The sequence below is a fragment of the Aethalodelphis obliquidens genome, unplaced genomic scaffold, assembly GCF_003676395.1.
Source record: "Aethalodelphis obliquidens isolate GAN/ISIS:26980383/991018 unplaced genomic scaffold, ASM367639v1 scaffold15, whole genome shotgun sequence".
Lineage (NCBI taxonomy): Eukaryota > Metazoa > Chordata > Mammalia > Artiodactyla > Delphinidae > Aethalodelphis > Aethalodelphis obliquidens.
Genome location: NW_020837959.1, coordinates 10,234,326 through 10,259,368, shown reverse-complemented (window position 1 = coordinate 10,259,368; position 25,043 = coordinate 10,234,326). Strand labels below are relative to the sequence as shown.

At 37.0% G+C, this 25,043-nt stretch overlaps 1 protein-coding gene across 3 annotated transcripts in view; it reads left to right on the top strand.

Moving 5' to 3' along the window:
* The window catches only part of PCCA (propionyl-CoA carboxylase subunit alpha), a 357,444-nt gene that overhangs the window by 261,841 nt on the left and 70,560 nt on the right, over nt 1-25,043 (top strand). For all 3 annotated transcript variants that reach the window (XM_027115894.1, XM_027115896.1, XM_027115895.1), the window contains one exon: nt 14,632-14,730. In XM_027115894.1, coding sequence (XP_026971695.1) covers nt 14,632-14,730 — 99 coding nt within the window. The remainder of the gene's footprint in view (nt 1-14,631; nt 14,731-25,043) is intronic.

Here is a 25,043-nt window from a genome sequence, read left to right as displayed (position 1 = left end):
ATAAAATACAACATCACTTCTGTAGTGGTCCTGGTAAAAATTAATTAACATGAGGAAGCATTCTCCCAAATTGAGAGATGCTCTGCAAAGTAACTGGTCCCTGTTCTTCAGAAAGTTCAAGCTCACAAAAGACAAAACAAATTCAAGGAAATGTTCCAGATGAACAGAGACCAAAGAGACTTGACAAAAATGAATGTTATTTTAAAAACCTGCCAAAAAAAAAAAAGGCTGGTGGGGAGCGGCGGGGAGAGAGAGAGAGGCTTGACAACTAAATGCAGGGACCTAAATTAGAAACTGGACATACCATAAAGGTCATTATTGGGGCAATCGGCAATATTTGAATAGGGTTTGTGGATTCAGTAGTAATATTGGATCCATATTAACTTCCTGATTTTGCTGGTTGTACTGTGCTTGTGTACAGAGAGCATCCTCCTACTTAGGAGTATTAAAGGGCAATGAAACATCATAACACTTATTCTTTACTGACCAAAAAATTAACAATTGGGGAATCTAAGCTTGATATACTATTGCTATAATTATTATGTATATTTGAACTTATTTCACAGAAAAGGAACAACATAAAAAATACTTTCCCAGGCCATTCATTAGAATGGTAGAACTTGATTGCACCTTTTTCCTATTTCCTGTTAGGACCAATGAAGGAATATTGGTAACTCTGTTAACCTTACTTACCAGTAGGGTTATGCCAGTGGTTTATAGAGCTGATAAGCTGCCTTATCGACTCTTTGCAAGTGCATTGTTTATTACAATCAATTTAATAGACAGATCTTTACCAGGGTCTTCCTTGAGATATAACGGATACTTGCAGAGTAAAAGACTGATTGTTAGATTATTCACTGAATGGGTTTGATGTGTAGGTCTTGGGTGTCAGTTCATGAATCTGACCTTTACCTATCAAAGAAACTGGTATAAACCATGATAGGAAAAAAAAGGAGAGAAGTTATTTTATTGTTCATCCTTATAAAACATTCTGTTATTAGATTTGTACCTCATGAAAAGTTTTAAGGACATAAAATGTATACTAATTTTGGGGGAGTAAATTTGCTACTATAATTTTAAGATACAGACATAAAACTGTCAAATATATGTTACTGGTATTACACTGTAAATAAAGAGATAAAAAAGTACCTTAGTATATCTATAAGGAATAATGTCACTGAAGGCCGCAGAGGCTGAGAAGAGAGGACAGAACTTCTGAATAATCTTTGGTAGATAGGAACATGGAAAACAGAATATCAAATATATTTGTTTTGGGCCAGGAGAAATAGTATATTAGGACAAACTGTGTGTCTAAGGATAGTACTAGAATGTTAAACAGACACAGATAGATATTATATAATGTAGGTAAGATTAAGAAATAGCACGTCACAATTGCAGTGTTAGGAATTTAGGAGTGGGAAGACTTAGACATTGTCGTAAAGTCCCATAGCCTGCTTAGTTCATGCGCGGGTTCTGTGGTGGTGAACCACCAGCTTAGATAATGGGATTTTATCGGGGGACGTCTGTGGTACCAAAATACATATGAAATGCAAAATAAATGCTGATAGAAATCAGATGAAATTAAAAGGCTAAATAATGGAGGAGGTATTAATGGAAGAACAAGCAAAAGCAGGTATGCTTGGAAAAGGAGAAAAATAGATTGAGAATAATCATTATTGTGGGAAGAGCACATGGTACCAGTAAATTGAACTACTAACGACAAATAGAATTTATTTAGGACTTATTGTGTGCCAGATACTGTTCTAAGTGCTTGACTTCTTTCCTCAACCACTCTGTGAGAATAGATTTTACATATGAAGAAACAGACATGAATAATTGGGTAACTTGTGTGGAGCTGAGGTTCAGATGCAAGCATTCTATCGACAATACTACGTAGAAAACACAGGATTCCACCATGATTTGGTAGATTTGGTAGGTGAAGTAAAGGCAGCTTCAGTTGCTCCTTATGTTAAGCTCATCCACCTAGAGTTACTCATTCAGCTGATATAATTTACAGTATTATCTGCAGAGAATGACCTTTTCACACCAATCCAAAAGAAAGTACTACTATAATTAAACTGTGGGCAAAATAATGTAGAATTTTAAAAAAACCATCCAACTGAAATCCAAGTTGTTACTGATCAATTAATGAGGCGATAATTAAACAGAAACTAGTCAACATGGTTGATTGTAGATCAGTACCTAAAATTTGTCTTTGCATTTCACATCCTTTGAGATATATTTAATTACATTTATAACACATGCATACTTAATATAATCTTTTGTGACAGATTAACAGACCTTCACCATCCTTAATGTCTAATTCCTCTTGATGTTTTTGTCATTATTACATATATATTTGAGAGAGAAATAAAAGACTGTTTCCAAGGTGATAGTGATAAAGAAGAAACTTACGAAAAATGGTTGTCTCCTTTTGTTTTCAGAAAACAAGTTTTCTCATTTCTCTCTAGAAGGGCACGAGAGGTATCCTAACTATATTCTGGCATAATAAAGTATTTTAGTAAATAGAAGAACAGGATAAAGAAAACCTACTCTCTTTGTGTTATATTAAGATATAAGACTGTGTTATAGTTCATATTAAAATATTAAGAATTATTCATTATTAGAATAAAATATTTGAGTTATTTTTCTTATCGTTTACCTGAGAAGTAAATGTTGAGGCACATAACTTAGCAAAGTTATTAGATATAAATAATAGGAAAATTATGTGCTTCTTATTGTCAATATCTTAACTTTTAGAATTTTTTTAAAAAAGTGTATTTGTATTCTACATATCCAACAGCAATTTATGTAGAAGTCAGTGAACTATGGTAATGTTGGGTGGTGGTAATATCCCACTTTAATTAACTGCATGACATAGAGATTCCTTTGTTATTGAGGAGTGTGAATATACCTCATCTGTTTGATATACATCTAATAATCATATTTTTGTTAGCAATAGTTAAAGAGATAAGAACCAAAAGAACCAGTAAATATCTTTATCTCTAAAACAGTCTTCTTTTCTTTCAAGGTAAAATACGCACTGACTGACTACTATGTACAAGCACTGTATCTTAGTATTTAGATTTACATCTGTTACTTTTGCTTTTGACATGTGGATTTAAGTGATATACTCTGAGGAGAATTGCAAGATAATTGCTTCTATAACTTACATAATTTATATGGCTCTATAATTTCCTTATATATGAAATAGAAGGAAGAGAGGGTTGGGCTGGAGTATATTATTTCCAGGATCCTTACCAGCTTTATAGTCAAATCAGAAAACTGCAGATCTTTTTCCATTTTTTATGCAGATTAATTATTTTTAAGGTAATCTCTGAAAGCCTATTAAAGGTGCAGGAACTAATTATTCCTTTCTGAAAATTAGTTATGGCTTGATTAACAAGCAAGTCTTTTTCATCCTTGGTATTGTTTTCAGAAGTAGAAGCAAGATATTCGATCAGAGTTTTTAAACTAGTGGAATACCTTGATTTTTATCTTAGATTTAATTCTACGCAATGCTAATCATCTTAACATTTGATGATTAAAAAAAAGAATTTCAAATTTGTGTATAACAAAAAAGAAGACTCGTATGGTGAATCAAAAACACTTCTTACAGCCTGCATTGTCCCCAGTTTTTATTATTTTTGGAAATACTTTTTGGCAAATATTTTGTTTTGTAAGTTTTACATTCCTAATGTTGAAAAAAATTGTTTAGCAGGTGCCTGCTCCAATAGAAGCTGTAACTGTGTCATGAGGTATCTCTGAGGAAGTGCCTTTTTTGTTTTTTAATGGTAAAGGATGTAAGTAATCTCTCTCAAATGTCAGATTAATTTAGGGTGTGCACTTTCTTTTTCCCTTATGATTACGTAGGTAGGAAAATTGAATGTTCCAAACAACTCATGGAAAATATTCCACATCAACATTGTTTGTACCACAAATGCAGTTAAATTCTTTTAATGGAATACAGAGTTACAGGTAGATTGTTAAATATGAGAAAATGCTTTCTTGAAATAGGAAGGAAATTGTGGTTTTGAACAGTTGTTTCAAACATCATAAATATTCTTATTATAAATGATTTTTATCTACACTGATCTCTTTGATTAAGCCAGGGGAAAGTTATCAGAAAATAGAGCATGTTGAGATGAATTTCATGAATTCCACCCACCACAGCCTTGCTCTGATTAATTCAAATTTATAATGTCAATATTTTAAATAGAATTTAATCTTGAAATGATTACAGAATGGTGTGAAATGTGGTGTCCTTATACTAAAGATTACAGTAGTACATGTCTTTTTAGAGTTTACACTTTTTGAAAGCTAGCAGGACCTCCATTTGGATGTTCTCACATTGTCTTTATTTCCCCTTTATCTCTGATGTTGTAAATGATTAGTTTTATGATTATTCTGCTTATGGTTAGGGGAACCAGTTGTAGATACGGAAGAATATATGTGGGAAGATGTGTCTTTCTCAGTAGCCCAGGTGCGAGATGGGTGGCAGGTTTGGATAAGGCAGTAGTGGTGCAGATGCAGAGAACCTGGGCAGTTTGAAAGCCTTTTGAGTCAGCTGTTACTCCTAAACCTATTTCCTATGCTCTTCGGCATAATCTCTCTACTTGCTCTCAACCTTTTTCCACTGTGCCTTCTGTATCTCTTGCTTTGTCATCAGCCATGTCCCCTGGATTCTCAGCCTTTTCTCTGAATGTTCTGCCTCTTAACTTGCCTTAACAGAAAGAAACCTGGGGGGAGATTTGCTCTCATACTCCATGCACCTCAGAGATGGGAGTTGGGAATGTTTTTCTCCTGGTGTCACTCTAGATAACTTTTCCCCTCCCTCTTATGAAACCCTTGTTCTTTGAAGCTCACTTTCATTGGTCTACATCACCACCTCCCCTTCCTCTTGTCAACCTTCACGTTCCCTCCCCTGCATCCCTCCCCCTGCAACTGAAGACTAGCAACCAGTTCATGGTCTGTCTCTCTGCCTCAACACAACCGTTAGTCCTTATGTTTTCCCTCCATTCATGAATCCACTCCCATTTTTCTATCATTTATCCAGCTTAGATTCCCTGACCTATAATTGTAGTCATTCACTTAACAAATACCCTTAACTTCTTCAACCCCTTCATTCTTCCATCAATACCAAACTCAAATGAACTCAACCTCTTGCTTTCTTTATGCCCATCTCAAACAAGGTACCTGAGCATTGCTGGAGGATGGTCCGTACCATTCATTACCTGGCCACAGTGTCTCACTGCAGCTGCGCTTTGAACCCTGTGTGGCAGTTTTGCTGTTTTTCCAAAAGGTCACTCTTCTCCCTTTTCCTCAGTGACTGTTTTATATCTTGACCTCTGTGTTCCCAGTTCCCAGTTTCCTCCCCCAGTTTATATTACTCCTGAATATACTACTTCTCTCCACTACCAGTAGTCTAGACCTGGTCCCCATAATTTTTATTTTTGTTTCATCTAATTCATTCTCCAAGCTGTAGCCAGAACAGTCTTTTAAAAATACAAAGCTAATGATGTCACTCTCCAGTTGGAATCCTTTAGTGTTTCCCACTGTTCCATCCTCTTTCTGGGTGCCATGTTCTCCTTGGTTTCCTGTCTTCTGCACACTGGTTTCAAATAAGCTAAGCTCTTTCTTGCCTCAGGGATTTTTTTTCTACATGATATTCTCTCTGGATATTCCCACCTACCACTACCACATTAACTCCCACTCACTCTTCAGATCTTAGCTTAAAGATCACCTCCTTAGAGAGGTCTTCCTTCCTGCTGAGAAGTAAAGAGTAATGAGGATAAGAAGAGAGTATAAAAATTGCTGAAGAAGATTTGTGATCTTTCAGAATACAATTTTAGCAGCCAGATTGTAGAAGGTTAAGGGGAAAGGTATGTGGTAAGAAAGTAGGTACAGAGCAACTTATTCTAGAACCTGTCAGAGAGAAGAGGAGAATAAATAGTTTGGTGGTTGGAGGGCATAGCGGGCCAAGTGCACGTGCTTTGAAAATATGGGAATCCTGTGTGTGCTTGAAAACGGAGGGGAAGCGGCCAGTGTGTGAATGTCAGTAGAGGAAAGAAGATGGTTGATGATGCATGAAAATAAGAGGACTTATGTCTCATGGACTTATGACTTATGGCTTCAGTTTTGGCAAAGAGAAGAGGAGGTCATCTGCCAAGAGTGTGGGTCAGTATTAGATGATAATTAGTGTAAAGTTGTACACTTGAGTCCTATGCCTGTTTAAAGACTAACTTTATGTTTGAGTTAGTGTTTCTAAATAGAGATGTTGAGTCTTTGGATTGTTTTTTAAATACAGAGTTTTAAAATAATTTAAAATATTATGGTGTTTTCATGGTGCTAGAACAGTTCCACAATATCGTCTGCCTTGAAAGGTCTGAAATTTTATTTGAGCCCCAGAGTTTTATGTCATTTGTCACTTCACTCTTGGTCTCTCTTATCCCCACACTGAATTTTACTTAATTTGTTAACTTTTATTGCCTATTAAAGGAGGAATCTTAAAAACTTCCAACCTCAAACAGAGGTCTTTGAGCAAAACAAAAATCCCTTTCCTGTATTAGAATTTGCCATATCAGAAATTAACTCTCTAAATATATCTTAAATAAAAGGGCTTTGCAACCATCAAACTGTAGAATTTGAGACCTAGAGGAGTTCTTCACCATTGCTGGTTTAACTCCCTCATTTTCAGATGAGAATGAGAGTTGAGAAAGAGAGATTGTCTGAAATGTGTTGTCAGCTTGGGTGTTGTAGATGAAATCAGTAAATCTACAACCAGAGAAATTGAAAAGAGTATTGCTCTGTTAACCAAAATGAAGTTTTAAAACAACAGCTACTATTTATTGTGTGCTTAGTGAAAGATCTAAAGTAGGTATTGATTGTATGCTATAATGAAAGAGGAATTAGGCACTTACACTTCTCCTCACTTAAAAAATTTTTATAAAATACATATACATATACAATTTTATACATATATAAAATTCAAAAAGTATGAGTGGGTTGGCAGTGAAAAGCAAGCTTCCCTTCCATCTCTGTCCCTCAGCCACTCTGCTCCTCTTATACATTTGTCCAGCGATATTCTATGCATTTAAAACACACACTTAAAAGGTTTTCCTTAATAAATGATAGCATATTTTATATAGTATTCTGTATTTTCTTGGAGATGGTTTCATATCAGTATGTATAGAGATGCCTCATTTTTAAAGAAGGGGCACTAGGTTCTTATATGCTGCAGGTTATGTTTATATGATACACTTTAAGAACAGCTTGGCTGGGTATAAAAAGAGAATGTTGGGGGGCAACATTTTCTTTTTTTCGTACTTATACCACATTGCTCTGTGGTCTTCTGTATCAGTGTTGCTCTTGAGAAGTTAGGCTGACCTGAGTTTTTTTCCTTGCTTGTGCATGATTTCATATTTTTGCCTAAATAGCCACATAATTCTTTCTTTATTCTTAATGTTCCATAGTCATCATTGATCTACAAATTCAAGGTTTTATTTATTTTGCAAAGCTTTACCCTAAATGAATCTACATTTACTCTTCTTTCTTTCTTTCCTTTTTTTTTGGGCCGTGCCACGCAGCTTGTGGGATCTTAGTTCTCCCAACCAGGGATTGAACCCAGGCCCTCAGCAGTGAAAGCGCTGAGTCCTAACCGCTGAACTGCCAGGGAATTCCCTGTTCTTTGTTTATAGCATTTTCGAAGGAGAATTTGTATATACTTTGGATCCCATTTCTCCCTCCTCCATATCTATTGTCTTCTCTATAAATTGTTTTTATATTGTTGGTCTTTTCCACTTTGTTTTATATGATTTCTGTATGTCCTTTTCTTTCTTTTTAGTCACACTTATTCTATTTTTAGTGCTTCTTAATATGGCTTTTATCTCTATAATGTTATTTTTCTCTTCATTTTTTTCTGAGTTCTGCCAGCTTGATTTTTCATTTCCTTCTGTTGTTGTTCAATCTCTTCTTTGAACCTTTGTTTTTCTTCTTTGAGCTCATTTTTTTTTAAAGAAGGGTCACGTTTCCTATGGTTGTCTTTGAGACTTTGGAGAATTATTTATCTGAACTCTTCCTGTGTTTCTTTGAGGAGTTCTTGTGTTACATGCTCTTTATTTACCTTTTTCTTTTTACAAATTTTTTTTTGAGAATTGTATGCAAAGATTCAGTATTGATTGTTTTCTGATTATTATTTATGTTGCAGTAAGGTAAGTGGTTGGTTATAAGCATGGGCAGCCTACAGCTTTTCCTTGTCAGGCTTGTTACCCTAATACCCTGTCACCATATCTGTTATTTCCTTTGCCCTAGATTTCATTTCTCATTAGTTTTGGCATTGAAAAGATAGGGTGGTTCTTTATGTCAGGTTCTCAGTGTCGTAATAGTGAAATGCTACTTACACTCTGCCTCTGCTGCTTCAGTCCCCTTGGCTGAAGAGTTAGGTGTAAACAATATGTATGGCATAGTAACAAGAATTCTTCAGTGGTCTGCCTCCATCTTTTTATGGTATTAAACTGTGGTTTAAAGAGACATTCCCTACCTCTCCTACGGTTTATACTTACATCTAGCTTCCACTCATCTAATGACAGCATCAGTAGAATCATTGCATCTACTGTTCAGAACTATGGGAGTTTTGTTTTGTTGTTTGTTTTTGTTGTTTAGAAATCTGTTTATTGCTTGAGGCCTGACAAGGCATGTGATGGCTTTCAGCATGTTCTCTTCCCTCATTTAAAATTTGCAGATATGTTTCATAGCTTAGGATTTGGAGCTTATCCCTTCAGTTATATAGTGAAGTTGCAAATTTAGACTCATTACTTACAGGTGTATAAGGAAATGTAGTTTTGTTTTTTTTTTTATCACATATGATCTTTAGCAGGGGGCGAGGGGGAAGAAAAACTTGCTAATAAGCAGGATCTTGGTCTCTTTTGGTTTAACTAGTTTCTTTCAGGTACTATAGTACTTCAGGTTTCTTCCTCTCCCTCCCCCTTCCACTAACGTGTGGATTCTGGGTGAATGTGAGAGGGGCCTCTGGGGATGCGGTCACATTGGTCTCATAACCATGGAGGTGGGACAGAGAACTCAGACCCACAGTGTCCTTGCAAGGCTTTGCTGCAAAAGGACCTGGACCGGTGACTGTTGATCCTGTTTGTCATCAAAGAGGCTTCTAAAAAGAAACGAAATTGAGCTATTTGTAATGAGGTGGATAGACCTAGAGTCTGTCATACAGAGTGAAGTAAGTCAGAAAGAGAGAGACAGATACCGTATGCTAACACATATATATGGAATTTAAGGAAAAAAAAATGTCGTGAAGAACCTAGGGGTAAGACAGGAATAAAGACACAGACCTACTAGAGAATGGACTTGAGGATATGGGGACGGGGAAGGGTAAGCTGTGACAAAGCGAGAGAGAGGCGTGGACATATATACACTACCAAACGTAAGGTAGATAGCTAGTGGGAAGCAGCTGCATAGCACAGGGAGATCAGCTCGTTGCTTTGTGACCGCCTGGAGGGGTGGGATAGGGAGGGTGGGAGGGAGGGAGACACAAGAGGGAAGAGATATGGGAGCATATGTATATATATAACTGATTCATTTTGTTGTAAAGCAGAAACTAACACACCATTATAAAGCAATTATACTCCAATAAAGATGTTAAAAAAAAAAGAGGCTTCTGCTACCCGTGTTCCTGGTTACATTTGCCTTCAGTCATGGAGTCCCCAGTTCTATGTGGTCTTTATCCTGACCCAGACTGTCTCTAGTCATCTCAGTAGGACAGGTAGAAACTTTTAGATTCCTACTACTATGATGTACTGGGATCATCTTTCCAGCCTGTTTCTCCATCAGTGCTATATTGTTATTCCCGCTATGTTCCAGAAGTAGACCTCTAGCCCAGATATTTTTAGGGTACTTGATACCAGTCAGAATACCATCTCTCTCTACTGCCACCCCATACCTGTTCCCAAGGATCCATGAAAGAGAGGAAATGGGGCTACTGTGATCTCTCCATCTTCTATCTTTCCTTCATATAATTTAATTTTCATGTTTCTGTCTGGAAGGAACTTGCGTTCTGCCCTTCTTGCCAAGGTAACATTCACATCCACTCATCCAGTAGCAGAGGATACAGGGAGAGAAATCGATTTATCAGGAAGGGAAGATAAAGGTAGTTCAAAAATATTGTTTTCAGTTTTTGAAGAGGTATGTTTTTTCCTTATGTTTATATTTTTTAAGAGTCAGATTTATTGAGGTACAATCTGTATAAAATTTACTCTTTTTAATTGTGTGGTTTGGTTGAGTTTTGACAAAATATATAGTTGTGTAATCAGCACCAATATCAAGATTTAGGACATTTCCATCACCCCCAAAATTTCCCTCATGCCCCTTCCTAGTCAGTCACCCTCCTACCCTTGCCTCCTACCAACCGCTGGTCTGATTCCTGCCATATAATGTCAAATACATGGGATCACACAGTGTGTATTCTTTTGTTTCAGCCTTCTTTCACTTAGCATAATGTTTTTGAAATGCTTATTGCTAGTTAGGTCATTGTGTGGATATACCGTATTTGTTTATCCATTATTCAGTTCATTTGGACTTTTGGGGTTTTTCCAGTTTGAGGCTGATGTAAACATTCTGCTATATATATTCTGCTATCATAAACAAGCTTCTCAGAGCTTTCATGTATAGGTCTTTGTGTGTACATGGCCTTTCAATTCTCTGGGGTTTTCTAAAGTGGGTCTACTATTTTGCATTCCTGCCAGCAATGTATGAAAGTTTCAGTTGCTCCACTGTTTACCAGCTCCTAGTATTACCACTCTGTTTAATTTTAGCCACTCTAGTGGATGTGGAACACTGTTTCATTATAACTTTAATTTGCTTTTCCCTAATGACCATTTCATTATTTTGAGCATCTTTTCGTGTGCTTGTCATCCATCTCCTTTGATGCAGTGTCTATTCAAATCTTTCGTCCATTAAAAAGAAAATGAGTTGGTTTTGTTTTTGCGTTATAAGTTCTTTATACATTTTGGATACAAGTCCATTATTTTGCATATATTTTTTCACAACCTGTGGCTTGACTTTCCTTTTCTTAAAAGTGTCTTTCAAACAGAAGTTTTAAATTTTGATGAAGTTAAATTCATCTGTTTTTTCTCATAAGATTTGCATTTTTTGTATCCTAAGAAATCTTTGCCTGGCCCTAAGTCATAAAGATTTTCTCTCATGTTTTCCAAAAGTTTTATAGTTTTAGGCTTTGCATTTAGTTAGTTAGTTTTTTTTTTTTGCGGTACGCGGGCCTCTCACTGTTGTGGCCTCTCCTGTTGCGGAGCACAGGCTGTGGACGCGCAGGCTCAGCGGCCCTGGCTCACAGGCCCAGCCGCTCCGCGGCATGTGGGATCTTCCCGGACCGGGGCATGAACCCGCGTCCCCTGCATCGGCAGGTGGACTCTCAACCACTGCGCCACCAGGGAAGCCCTGCATTTAGTTTTAATTGTTTTGAATTGATTTTTCTTTTTAATGGTATGGGGTAAGGACCAGGGTTTATTTTTTTAAATATGAATGTTCAGTTGTTGTTGATAAACTATACTTTATTTAATATCTTGGCACCTTTTTTGAAAGTCAACTCGGCATTTATATGTGGGTCTCTGAACTCTCAATTTTGTTCTATTAATCAATATGTCTGTTCTTACACCAGTGTCTTGATTACTGTGGCTTTATGGGAAGTCTTAAAATCAAGTGACATGAGTTCTCCACATTTGCTTATTTTTCAAAATTGTCTTCATTATCCTATATCCTTTGCTTTTCTGTATATATTTTAGAATCACCTTATCAATTCTATCCCAAAAAAAAGCCTACTGTGATTTCGATTGGAATTACATTGAATATATGGGTCAATTCGGGAGAGAAGTTGTATCTTAATAGCACTAAAACTCTTCTAATTCATGAACATGATATATGTCTCCATTTTTTTTTTTTTTTTTTTTTGCAGTACGCGGGCCTCTCACTGTTGTGGCCTCTCCCGTTGCGGTGCACAGGCTCTGGATGCGCAGGCTCTGTGGCCATGGCTCACGGGCCCAGCCGCTCTGCGGCATGTGGGATCTTTCCGGACCGGGGCACGAACCCGTGTCCCCTGCAGCGGCACGTGGACTCTCAACCACTGTGCCACCAGGGAAGCCCTGTGTCTCCGTTTTTTAGGTCTTCTTCTTTAATTTCTCATAAAGTAATGCTTCTGGTTTTTGAAAAAATAAAGTCCACCCTCCATGTTTTCATTTGTTACTTATTTTTTAACAGCTTTATTGAGATATAATTCACATACCATGTAATTTACCTGTTTGAGTATAATTCAGTAGAGCGTAGTATATTCACAGAGTTGTGCCACCATCACCACAGTCAATTTTAGAACAGTTTCATCATGTCCAACAAGAAAGCCTATTACGCATAGCCATCACCCCTCAACCTCCCCGCCCCAGTCCATTCCCCCCGCGACTCCTGCTTAACACAGCTGCTAGTTTGCTTCCTGTCTCTTCCAGATTTTTCTATTCTGGATTTCCTATAAGTGGAACTATATAATTTGTGGTCCTCTGTGACTGTCTTCTTGCAGTTACCATGTTTTCAAGGTTCATCTATGTTGTAGCATGTGTTAGTATTTCATCCTTTTTAAATTGCCAAATAATATTCCACCATATGGATATATCACAGTTTGTTTTGACATTCAATAAAAATGGTTTATTTAGTTGTTAGGGTGTAACAACTTGGTTCTTCCTCTAACATGATTTGAGTAGATTAGATTCTTTCCTCAGTTCCCCTTCATGTGCCCCAAAGATAGCAATTACGGTTTCATTGTCAGCCCTGTTGATTGGAAATTAATATCAGATAACAAATTTTAAATGATTATCATTCAAAACCTTTCTTTACAACCTCTAACTTTTTTTTAACAAATAAAACTTTTATAATTGATTATTGAGCTTTTTAAACTTTTAAATTTAGAAACATTTTAAAGCAATATTTCAGTTTTAGAAGATCTTTTTAGCATTTAATATTTGTAAAACTCTACCTGCTAAGAGCTTCTTTTGGAAATCTTTCATTGCATAAGGAGATACTTAATTTGGGGGGCAAGGGCTAGATAGGATCATTTAAAATGTATCAGTGCTGCTTTAATCAAAACTGTAGCCTTTTCTGCTTCTCAGACCTTTATCATGTAGTATTTTAATAGTAAGTAATCTGTGAGATAGTATGATTATCTGACCTTATTTTTAAAACTAGTTTAAAGGTAAGACAGTAAAATTACTAGAGACAGGGGAAGAGAGAAAATATTTAGGACCTACCATGACAAGCATATTGGTAGAGACTTTCATATGTTAACTTATTTAATCTTTAGAGCACCCCCCTCTCAGATAGCTATTTTTACTGTGTTGTGGTTTGGGAACTGAAGCTCAGAGAGGTTAAATACTCCAACTTAGTAAGCAGCTTGCACTTGATAAAGCAGCAGTGTCAAGTGAGACCCAAGTCAGTGTGATTCCAAAGCCATTGTTTTTTCTTCCATGTAACTGGATTGTACTGTGGGTACAGAGAGGCCACCAAACCCAGAAACGCAAGCCAGTGTGTGATACATGTCCTACTGATACTTCAGTACATAGCCAATAACATATCTTTGCGGAAATATATATACATAAATACCTATCCAAACATATACATCTAAATATATAGGTACACACGTATTCTTCTAAACAGTGTTAAGTCTGTGTGCCTTTGATTATAGTGAGTGAGTATCTTTTAAGAGAATCGATAGTGAAAGAATTGTTAGGGATCAATGTATCTTGGCTGTGCCACAGGTTTATTTTGAAACTTAGCAAACTTAAATCTCTCTGTTAGGTTGTTTACTGTAGACTTAGAGTAGTGTTATTTTCGCTTACTTCTCACATTGAAGAGTTAGCAAATGAGTGAATGAAAAGGAAGAAGTAAGGAATGGTACTTCTAAGTTAGCTTTGAGGGGTTTTTTTTTTCAATTACTTTTATTTATTTGAATAATAAAATTTTTCTATTAAGAATATCTTTTAAAAGATAATGGGCTTTTGGAGGTAACTTCTTGAATGACGACTGGATGAAATCATTTATGATGGACAGAAATAGGACAGAAGTTTGCAAAGTTCAAATAGACTTTTGATATTCAACGCCAAAAACTTTTGCCTAATTAAAGCTTCTGTTTAATTAAGACAACAATGCATAGTCCTTCATTAAAATTAACACAGAAAAAGTTCTTTGTCGGTCCTTGGAGAGGATATTATGTGCAAGCCCTGTTGTGTGGGTCGCAAAATGTCACTGGCATTTATATGCATTACTCGTCTAATTGCAGTAAATGTAGCACGCCGGTTAGGGTTAGACTTAGAAGACTGCTTGTTACTTACTGGAAATCACATGAAACCTCAGTACCCAGAGGCAGCTGTGCCCAGGTCCTCACCTCTCCCCAGAGATGGCTGAGAAGACTCTCATTGGACCCTGTCTTTCATGGTGAGAGCAGTAAACATGACAGGTTGTTTGGGGAGCCATCTGTTTAAAATGGCTGCTGCTTTGTATGCAGCAGTGAACTTGAGATCAGTTTTCTGTCTTTCTTCATGGTAACAGTCTTATTTGGTGTCACAACAGGTGGAAGTTGATGAGTCGAAACTAAATGTGACCGGCGCGTGGAACCTGGCTTCACCCTTATTGTCTGTCAACGTTGATGGCACGCAGAGGATGATACAGGTAAGTGTTCTGGTGAGGTACTTAGAGGGCTCCATCAAGTCCAGAAGCCTTACCAATACCTGTGTGGTTAATACTTACAGACAGAGTATGGAAAACCTACATTTTATCCACCTCATACATTTTATAGTTGAAAACATTTTTTCTTATTTTAGAGGATCTTGAGTTAAGTCCTATTCTGAGGAATCAATGTGTTCCTTTTTCAGGCAGTCTGGGAAGGTTATATATCATACTTTGTTATAAAGCATCCTGCGTGCTTTTCTAAAAATATCGGAAGATTAGCAGTTTTCTTTGCCGTTGTGGGTTTTTAGTTGTAAAATATGACTGACTTTGTTACCTTTCTTTCCTCTGTAATTGGAATTATGTGGTATTAAATCAGCAGAAGCAGAGCTGTTCAGGTTGACTTGCCATAGCACATCGATGCCTTTTAAAATTAATTTAGTTAGTTAGTTAGTTAGTTTTGGGATGTGTTGGATCTTCGTTGCTGCGCGCGGGCTTTCTCTAGTTGTGGTGCGTGGGCTTCTCATTGTGGTGGCTTCTCTTGTTCTGGAGCACAGGCTCTAGGCATGCAGGCTGCAGTAGTTGTGGCACACGGGCTCAGCAGTTGTGGCTCGTGGGCTCTAGAACACAGGCTCAGTAGTTGTGGCGCACGGGCATCCTTGCTCCGCGGCATGTGGGATCTTCCTGGACCAGGGCTCAAACCCGTGTCCCCTGCATTGGCAGGCGGATTCTTAACCACTGCGCCACCAGGGAAGTCCCTCAATGCCTTTTAAAAATTAAGTAATCTTAATTTGTTAACCTTTCTTTTCCCCCCAATATAAAATCTGTTGTATTGAGGAGGTGCCTTGAAATCCAGAGTTGATTGAATGTTCTTTGTAAGCAGTGTCCTTCATTTGAAAGTAGAAAATCATGAAAAGAGGTGCTGCCAAAATTCCTTTACCTCACCACATAGTTGAGGTCCAGGAAAAGCAAATCAAAACAGCACAGAACATGTGGCTATCACATGCAGATAAAAATCCTAAACTCTCCATAGCATTAAATGCTCATTCTTTTTTCTTTTCTATGAAAATCTTCACATTCCCTTAAGTTGATTTTACATAGGAAACTGATTTTTTAAGCCTAGAGAAATCAAGAAAATCACATTTAAAGATTACTGTACACCAGGTTCATATATACTTCTGTTAGAAACCGTGGGACAGAGGATTCCAGAATCTCAATACATATTAATGACAAAACTGATTTTCAGGGTTCAATTAGTATATTACCTTTATGGTCACAAGAAGCATTGAACTCTCAGTAATGAGCCCTTATTTTGACTTTGGTTTTGTGACTTGCTCCAGTTTATTTTCTCTCTCTCATATTTTCTTTCATGTTCTAAGTATGAGGTTAAACACTTGGAGACCCTTGGAAAAATTTCACTGCATAATTTCATATCACTGAGATCCAGTTATTATGTCTTCAGAAAACATGGTTTTGTTACACTTGTTTATGTTAATAGAATATACTGTGCACTGGATGTACTGTGGCTGACATTCATGTGTTTTGGTCTGGGGGACATAGTAGGACCTCTTGCTAGTGAGGAGAGAGAGATACAAAGTTCTACTTTCCAAATCTTTGTATCATGTTATTTTCAGTGTTCTTAATGACTGTGCAGATGGGTGTCTTAATAGCACTTTTACATGTAGAGTTTCTAGGTAAATTAACACTGGGTATGTATTTGGATTTATCCCCAGAAGTATTTTCACTAGCCTAGGGATAATGCTCAGTAAATCCCTTTTCATTCCTATAAGTGCTTTGCTTAAAAAAGAAGTATTATTATGAAACAAATGGCACTCAAGGCAGACCCCGTGCCTCTTTGGAGGAGGTCATTCCTTCCAGTTAAGTGCTCCTTCATTGGAAAAAAGTAAACTCAGAGGGATGAATGGTATACTGGGGAAAAAAAAAAAAGAAAAAGTCACTTCCGTAATAGAAGATGAGGAAAATTTTTCCTCATCAGAACAGGTGAGTTTTACTTACTCTCTGTAGGCATTAGCCCTCAGTGTTGACTCTCTATCTCCAAAATATAATGTGGTCCCTGTGAAATTAATAATAATTATAATAATAATAAACAGTGCTTAATGTGTATGAGGTACAGTTCTAAGCATAGTACGTATATTAACTCATTTCATCTTCACAACAACTATATGAAGCAGGTGCTATTATTTATACTTTTGTAAATGAGGTAGCTGAGGCTCAGAGATAGTAGGTGACTTGCTGGGGGTCACATAGCTAATGGGGGATAGAGCCAAGATTGAAATCCAAGCAGCCTTGCTGTAGGATCTGTCAGCCACTACACTGTGCTACGGCAGGCTAAGTAATTTCCCTGTGATTACAGTACCAGGGAGAAGCTGAGCAGAAATTTGAACCCTGGCACTGTGACCCCAGGCTGTGTGCTTCTAACCACTATGCTGTACAGTACTTTTCAATTTTCCCACAGAGTTCTTCGGGTACTAATTTACCTCTCATTTGTGCTGTAAACCAGTGCTGCTCAGACTTTATTTAGTGTGCTTCAGAATCAAGTGGAAGATTGTTAAAACTCAGATTGTTGGACCCACCTGCAGAGTTTACTCTGATTTAGTAGGTCTGGGCTAGGCATGCATTTCTAAGTTCCTAGGTAGTGCTGATGCTGTAGGCGCCACAGTTTGAGAACCACTGCTTTAACCTTTTGTAATCAGAAGATAAGCTGGAAGTGATGAGCAAAGTGACTTAAGTAGGAGCCAAGTCGTTCGAAGACTTGTCAGTTACATAGTATAGATTCTGCTTTATTCTTAGGCCAGCGGGACCCATGGAAGAGTTATAACTAAGGAAGTGATGGTATGAACAGAATTGGAGTTTAGAAAGTTTTTTTCGGTTCCATTGTGGAAAATGGATTGAAGAAGAGTGAGATTGGAGGCAAAGAGAGGAATTAGGAGGTATCAGAAAAATGGGAAATCATTCTTCCTGGAAAATATTAGCAACAGTCGGGGTGAAGAGCACTGTATGAGGAAGGGGTCTGAAAGAACCACAGGACAGAAAGAACTGGTGGCCTCACAGTGATCTTTGTTGATTTCTCTTGCACCTGCCCTGAACCATGGATAGATGGTCAATGTTTATTCCTAACTCCTTTTGTCTCTATGCTGACTTCCTGGGCTGCATTGCCCAAGAGTTTCAGCTCATTACCTCCAAGCAAATAGCTATGAAAATGTGTTTGTATTTCTCTTGCCCTTGTTTATGGTAAATTCAGAGAAGAACTATGGGATGGATATTACCACAGGTGTTTTTCAAAAGCGATTTTACAATAGTAACTGCTGTTCTTTTTTCCTTGGATTTTTGTATATACATTTAAACTTTTTATTATTGAAACAGTTTATATACACAAAGTAACATGTATTAGTCTTATAAGAGGTAAAGAATAACTTAATGAGGCTGTTTACCCACCATCCAGATTAAATAAGGAAACCTTACCAATGCTATTGACTTTCTTCTGTGCATCCCCTGAGTAAATCCTCCTTCCTCCCGCCCCTAGAGGTAACCACCATACCGATTTTTAAACTTAGCACTTCCTTTTCCTTATGGATATTTACATATAGAGTAAAACTGTAAACAATGTATTATTTAGTTACTTGTGTTCTTGGACTTGATATAAATGGGACCATACTCTCTATGCTTCTCTAAGTTGCTTTTTCCTCCAGTGTTATGTTTGTGAGTTTGGTCTATGTTTATGAATGTAGTTTAGTTTATTTCCATGCTATATGTTATTAAATCATGTTAATTACCACAATTTGTTTATTCTTTTTCCCCTAGGTAGACATTTGTATTATTTATTTTGTTAAAACAAACAATGGTTCTGTGAACATTTTTCTACTACGTGTTTCCTCTTGAAATAAGTGTTTCTTCAAGGAATATGCCAGTAGAATGGCTGGGTTTAGGGAATATGCACCCTTAACCCTACACGGTGTTGCCGAATGGTTTTCCCTACGCGGTTGTACCAATTTACATGCTACCAGTAGTTATGAAGACGGTGACATTAGCAGTATGAACAACAAGCTGACTTTATTGTATTCTTGCTATGCCGGGCACTGACTCTTCTAAGCACTTCTTTGCATTAATTTATTTAATCCTCACAGCAAGTCAATAAAATATGTGCTAGTATTATTTCTCATTTTGTAGTTGGAGAAACTGAGGCTTACAGAGGCTAAATTGCTTGCCCAAGGCATCCTGCTAGTAAATGGAAGAGCCAGAATTTGAAGCCAGGAATCTGTGCCCTTAACAGTTTTTCTTCATGTCCTATGAACCCTTGGTATCCAAATGACTTAACTTTTTCCTGACTGGTGGGTTTAAATAATCTCTCTCAGTGGTTTTAATGTATACTATATTTCCCTGATTAGTAATGACAATGAGCATTTAAAAATATATTTATTGACAGTCCTGTTTTCTGTTCTGCAAAATATCTGTTCATGGCTTTTGCCCAATTTTTTATTGGATTGTTTGTCTTTTTCTTACTGGTTCATGAATGTTCTTCATATTATGTGTCCTGACCCTCTGTCAGTTATATGTGTTACAAACAACTTCTCCCAGTTTGTAGCTTGTATTTTTCCCTTTTTAAGTTATACGAGTGAAGTTTTAAATCTGAGATTTCGTATGAGAATTTTCAGTCTTTTCCTTTATGGTTTGTGTATTTTGTATTTGTTTAAACAATCCTCTTCTGCTCTCCAGCTCATAAAGATACTTGGCTCTATTTTCTTTTAAACCTTTTATGTTGTGCTTTTTCACATTATAACCCTTAATCCTTCTGGGATTGAATATTGCACATGGTGTGAGTTAAGAAAGATCCAGGTTTAGTTTTTAAAATATGGATAACCAGTTGCTCCAGCACTACCTACAAACCTGCTTTTCTTTCCCTAACTAGTTTGCCACCTTCTCACCTTTCCAACCCCAGAATTCTTTAAAAGGCTTATTGTTTCTGTAAAATATTTCTCAATTAATTGTAAACAAAAAGGTGACTTTTTCCTTACTATGAAGTTCTGGTCACTATATTTGCTTTCATGAGCTCTGTGTCGATTACTTTCATTTGTCATTTATCTCTGGGGAATCCCTAGCCACTTAAAGAGGGTGTGTGTGTGTGTGGGTGTGGGTGTTTTGCGCGATCCAGGGTCTCAGATGATATTTGAGATACACCTTAGAAAAGCATGTTCATGAAATGGGAGGTAGATTGGGAATCATTCAAATAGGGAAGTAATGTGAGCTAAGCATGGAAAACAGATTGGAGGAGCCAAGTTATGAATGGGAGGCTAAGGAGCCTGTGCTTTTCAATCACCAGTGGAGATGTTATTGAAACGTTTTGTAGAGGGAAGTAATGTCCATCAAAACGCTGTTGAGCCAAGAAAAAAAAATGCTGTTGTGGGAGGTTAGAGTGTCTTTATAATAAAAGAGGGGTTAAGGAATTGAAGGGGGAAGTGGGAAAGGAGTTCATTTAGAAGATATTTCCTATTACTTCACTCATGAGGTAATGGACCCTAAACTGGGGGGCTGGCAGTGCACAGAAATGAGGGGGTTGGGTTTGGGAGTAGTTGCTGATTAAACTTGACACAATTTGTTGAATTCTCTATGCGTACAGCGGGGTACCATAGTGACCTCAAAATTCTGTCTCCAGTGAACACTGGTCCTCTGCTTTGACCATTAAAAATTTTTTTTCTAATAGGTTTTTATGGCCTTCCCTATCGTCGTTAGGTGGTTATCCTCTCAAAAGCAAGGTTTTGAAAGTGAACCTTGCATTCTGTGCTTTTACATACCAAGCCACCCATCATCTACCCATTTCTAAAAGCAGGAAAAAAGGATAGAAATTCAGAGTTCTCTGCCAATCTGGGATTAAATCTGCTGCACTTTAATTAGATTTTTCTTCCTTCAACACTATTTTGAAACCTTAACAGGATTTTTTAAATTGTGGTAAAATATACATAAATTAAAAAATACGAAATTTACCATTTTAACCAATTTTAGGTGTATAGTTCAGTGACATTAAGTGCATTCACACTGTTGTGCAGCCATCACCCCTGTCCATCTCTAGAACTTTTTTGTCATCCCAAACTGGAACTCGGTTCCCATTTAACACTAACTCCCTATTCCCCCCTCCCCGCACTGCTTGGCAACTTGTCCCTATGAATTTGACTACTCTAGGTACCTCATGTAAGTGGATTCATATAGTATTTATATGTTTGCGACTGGTTTATTTCACTTAGCGTAATATCTTTAAGGTTTATCTGTGTTGTGGCATGTGTCAGAATTTCTTTCCTTTTATTTATCCATTCATCTGTTGATGGACATTTGGGTTGTTTCTACCTTTTGGCTGTTGTGACTAATGTTGCTATGAACATGGGTGTGCAAATACCTCTTCTAGTCCCTGCTTTTAGTACTTTGGGGTGTATACACACAAGTGGAATTGCCGGATCATATAGTAATTCTGGTTTAATTTTTTGAAAACCTCCATTTTGTTTTTTAACGGCAGCTGCACCATTTTACATTCCTACCAGCAACACACAAGGATTCTAATTTCTCCACGTTTTCACCAACACTTGATATTTTCTGGTTACTGCTCTCGTTTTTGTAATAGCTAACCTAATGGATATCAAGTGGTATCTCATTGTGGAACAGGATTTTTTGGGATAGTTATTGAGAAAGCATTCAGGGTACTTCCCAATACTTGCCATTTTTTTATCAGTTTTACTGTGTAAAACTGATAAATGGAGCTTTTTTAGTGCCAATAGAAGCAACTTTCTTACAACTGTTCTTTCAAACTCATTCTCTCAACTTATTCTTTTTTTTTGCCGGGGGGGTGGGGAGAGTATAATTGCTTTACAGTTCTTTCCTCCCCTGCATAAACTCATGTACAGTTCTCAGTCTGTAAACTTGCTACCAGGTAGTAAGCAAGTCATAGTCTATTTGGCAGAGAGTGTGTTTAAAAGTCTAGTTCATTGTAATGTCAAGACTGGTAAAACCTCTCCTGGTAAAAACTGGTAAAATTTCTCAGACTGAGAAATGTTTATAGGGAAGACGAGAGTGTTGCTTTCTTCTTTCTTGCTTTATATCCTCTTCCACTTCCCACCTGCTATCTGGGGTCTCTCCAGAGTTGCAGTATGGTGTAAGAATGAGTGGCACACGGCTGGAGGAGCTAGGTTGACCAGGGCAGATATAATCTGGTATGCATTCTTTTGGGGAATGACAGACGTCCAAAGCTGGCTGGTGTCTTCTAGGACATTGTTGTGGGTTTGGGAGAATTCCTCACCTGTAGAACCCTTAATGCCTGCTCTGTCTTTTCCTGATTCCTATTCCTCTTGATAGGCAGGGTTTCCCATAATGACCCAGCGTGGGTCTCTTTTCCATGATCCACATCCGGGCCACAAGAAATAGTTATAAATCCTTGCCTCACCAAAATCTTCTTTCTCTGTCACGAAAAGCATTGCTTATCTTCCCTAGGTGTCCCTCACAATCCAGGAGATATAGAAAATCAAATCATTCTCATGAATTCCTTTCACTTGGCATAAAGTGTTCAACCTTGATTTCTTAGCTTAAGAATTCCACCTCCTCTAATTAGTTTTTAATGTCTTTCATATTCTCTTGCTTGTTTCATAGTTTCTTAGCATGTCCTAGTAGGTGGCTTGGTCTAGCACCTTAAGGATATGTGGGTATTTAGTTCCTATTTAGTTTTATTGCTGAATCCCTGTGACTACATGGAAAGTAGCACTTAAAACCTTTTTCTGATTAGACAAAATTACTTGGGGAGGAAGCATTACCTTTGTTTTAGTAATTAGCTCCCTGTTTATCCAATCAGATTACATTTGTCTGTTCACTTTCCCGGTTTTCATTGGTAAACTTCATGAGCTTAATATTATCCATTAATTTCTTTAAAAATAAATTGTATTTTGGCATGTACATTATGTGGATAATGAATTTTATAAATTACTGAATTCTTTTAATTGATCTAAATTACCTGTTTCAGTTTTTATTTGACCTTGAATTTCCACTGTCTTGCTGAGTTCCTGGCCCATGTGGAAGCTCAGTAACTGGATGAATGGATGAGTGGGTGGATGAATGGATAGTCATCTTGCATTTTTGTAATCTCAGAAATAAATCTGCCTTATCTATACTTTCATTTTAAGATTTATATTTTGTTTCTTCTAAGCCGCTGTCAAATTAAGCTATGTTCATCAGATAGCCTTCCTAGCCGTTTTATCAATTCTCTTTAATTCCTGATTTTCCAACATTCGCAAAATCCATGCTCTATTAGGTAACATGACTGGTTGATCTCTGCAGATACAGAATCACTGCAGCTCCTTTGAGAGCAAAGAGAGACAAGAGGGCTCCCAAGGACCTGTCCACAGAAGTCCCTTCCTTATGTAGCACAACTCTTTCCAGTCAAGCACGTGGCTTTCCTGTTTGCCTTCATTTGCTGTGGGAGCACCTGAGCTGCTGAAGGCTAACAGTACCACGTATTGATAGGTATTGGTAGGTATTGAAAAGGGTCCACCTCAGGCTGTTCCTCATTTCCGCCTTTGCAAGGTGTGTGCACACCTTGTTTGCACTCTCTTTCCCCCAGTGGCACTGATTATTCACGGCTCAGTTGAGTCTGCTTCACACCATCTCTTACTCCAGTATATGTGTGAGCTGCTTTACATCTTTTTCTCTTCAAGAAAATCATGCTCTTGGACACAAATTCTAGTCATTATTAATAACTTTAAGTATAGAGCTAGTGGTGTATTTATCTGACTGGGGGAAGAGGTCATATATTTTGAAATGAAATAATTTATAATAAAGAACTGGGGATATAAATCTTGAAAACTCTTGAAGATACTAAAAGGCCTTCTTTAGAATTTTTTAAAGTTTTTAATCTATTTCTTCATCTAATAGTGAAACCATTTTCCCTCAAATTATCATTATTGTCATTCAAGGAAAATAAAATGATAGTATGTTTTATTTATTTATTTATTTATTGTTGGTTGTGTACCAGCACATTCCTACTGTTTTCATTGCATATGTAGAGTCCCTCAGTAATGGCACTTATTAAATATGTCTTAATGGTATAATCTGAGAAACTAACAGTCTTTTCTCATTCTTTTGTGGAAAGATATATTCTGATTTCCAAATTACCAATTTAAAAAGTTGTGGAATGAAACAGATTGTCCAATAGAAATCTAATATGAGCCATATTTGCAGTTTAAGTTTCTTAGTAGCCACATTAAGAAAGTAAGCACAAGTGAAGTTCATTTTTCCAATCCAGTTTATTTAACCCACTATATCCAAAATGTTAGCATTTCTACATGAAACACAAATTATTAGTGGAATACCGGAAATGAAACATACTCCTGATGCGTATATGACAGCAATAACATAAGTAATGGAACGATTAAAGTGGAATGTACTAAAGCAGTGAAGTTGTGTTTAAAAGGGAAAATATATCATACTACTTCTGTATTTAAAATTAAATAAAATTATAAATTTAGTTTCTCAGTTGCACTAGTCACATTTCGAGTTCTTAATGGCCATGTGTGGCTAGTTAGATGGCTCACAAACAGAACCTTTTGTAAGTCAGACAGTGTTTACAGAAGAAAAAACACATTTTTGTAAAGGGCTCCCCCCATGTGTCAACCACAGTTTTGGTTTTTATTATTTAAAATTAGAAATAGAGGAATTAAATTCATTTTAAAACAGAAGGTGAATTTCTCATCTAGGTGACAACCTTCTAAAATTTTAATTTAGAAGCTTAACAAAAATTAGAACTATTTTTAAAAAGTGGAATGATTTCCTCTCTGGAGCATGTAACTAAAGTGTTGAAACAAAACAAAAGGTTTTGCTGTTCTATATGTGTTAAGCTCACTGCTTTCTTAACACTGCTTTCTTCACACATCCAAGCACCTTCTGACTATGGAACGTGCTGGATGAATAGAACTTTTTTATCATTCCTACGACTGTATTCCTGTGAAGTAAATTTTTTTTAACCTTGAAGAGACTCTTTAATTTTACTCTGAACAACTCAAATAGTTTTCGGTTTCTTACAATGTAATTTGTCTGCTGGGATTTAATATACTGTTTCTCGTTAGTGTTTTACATGCTGGATTTTCATTTTGCATAGTCACGTTGTTTGAACATTTGCAAGCAGAGCCGACTAACTGCTATTGGCCTGTTTCTTTGTGTGGCACGATTTCTTCTCTCCACCTGCTCACAGCAGGTTGTCCACAGGCCTGAAGAGTAGCTAAATACTTTTGAAAATATCTTGAGATCTTGAGAAGTCTAACAATTTCCGC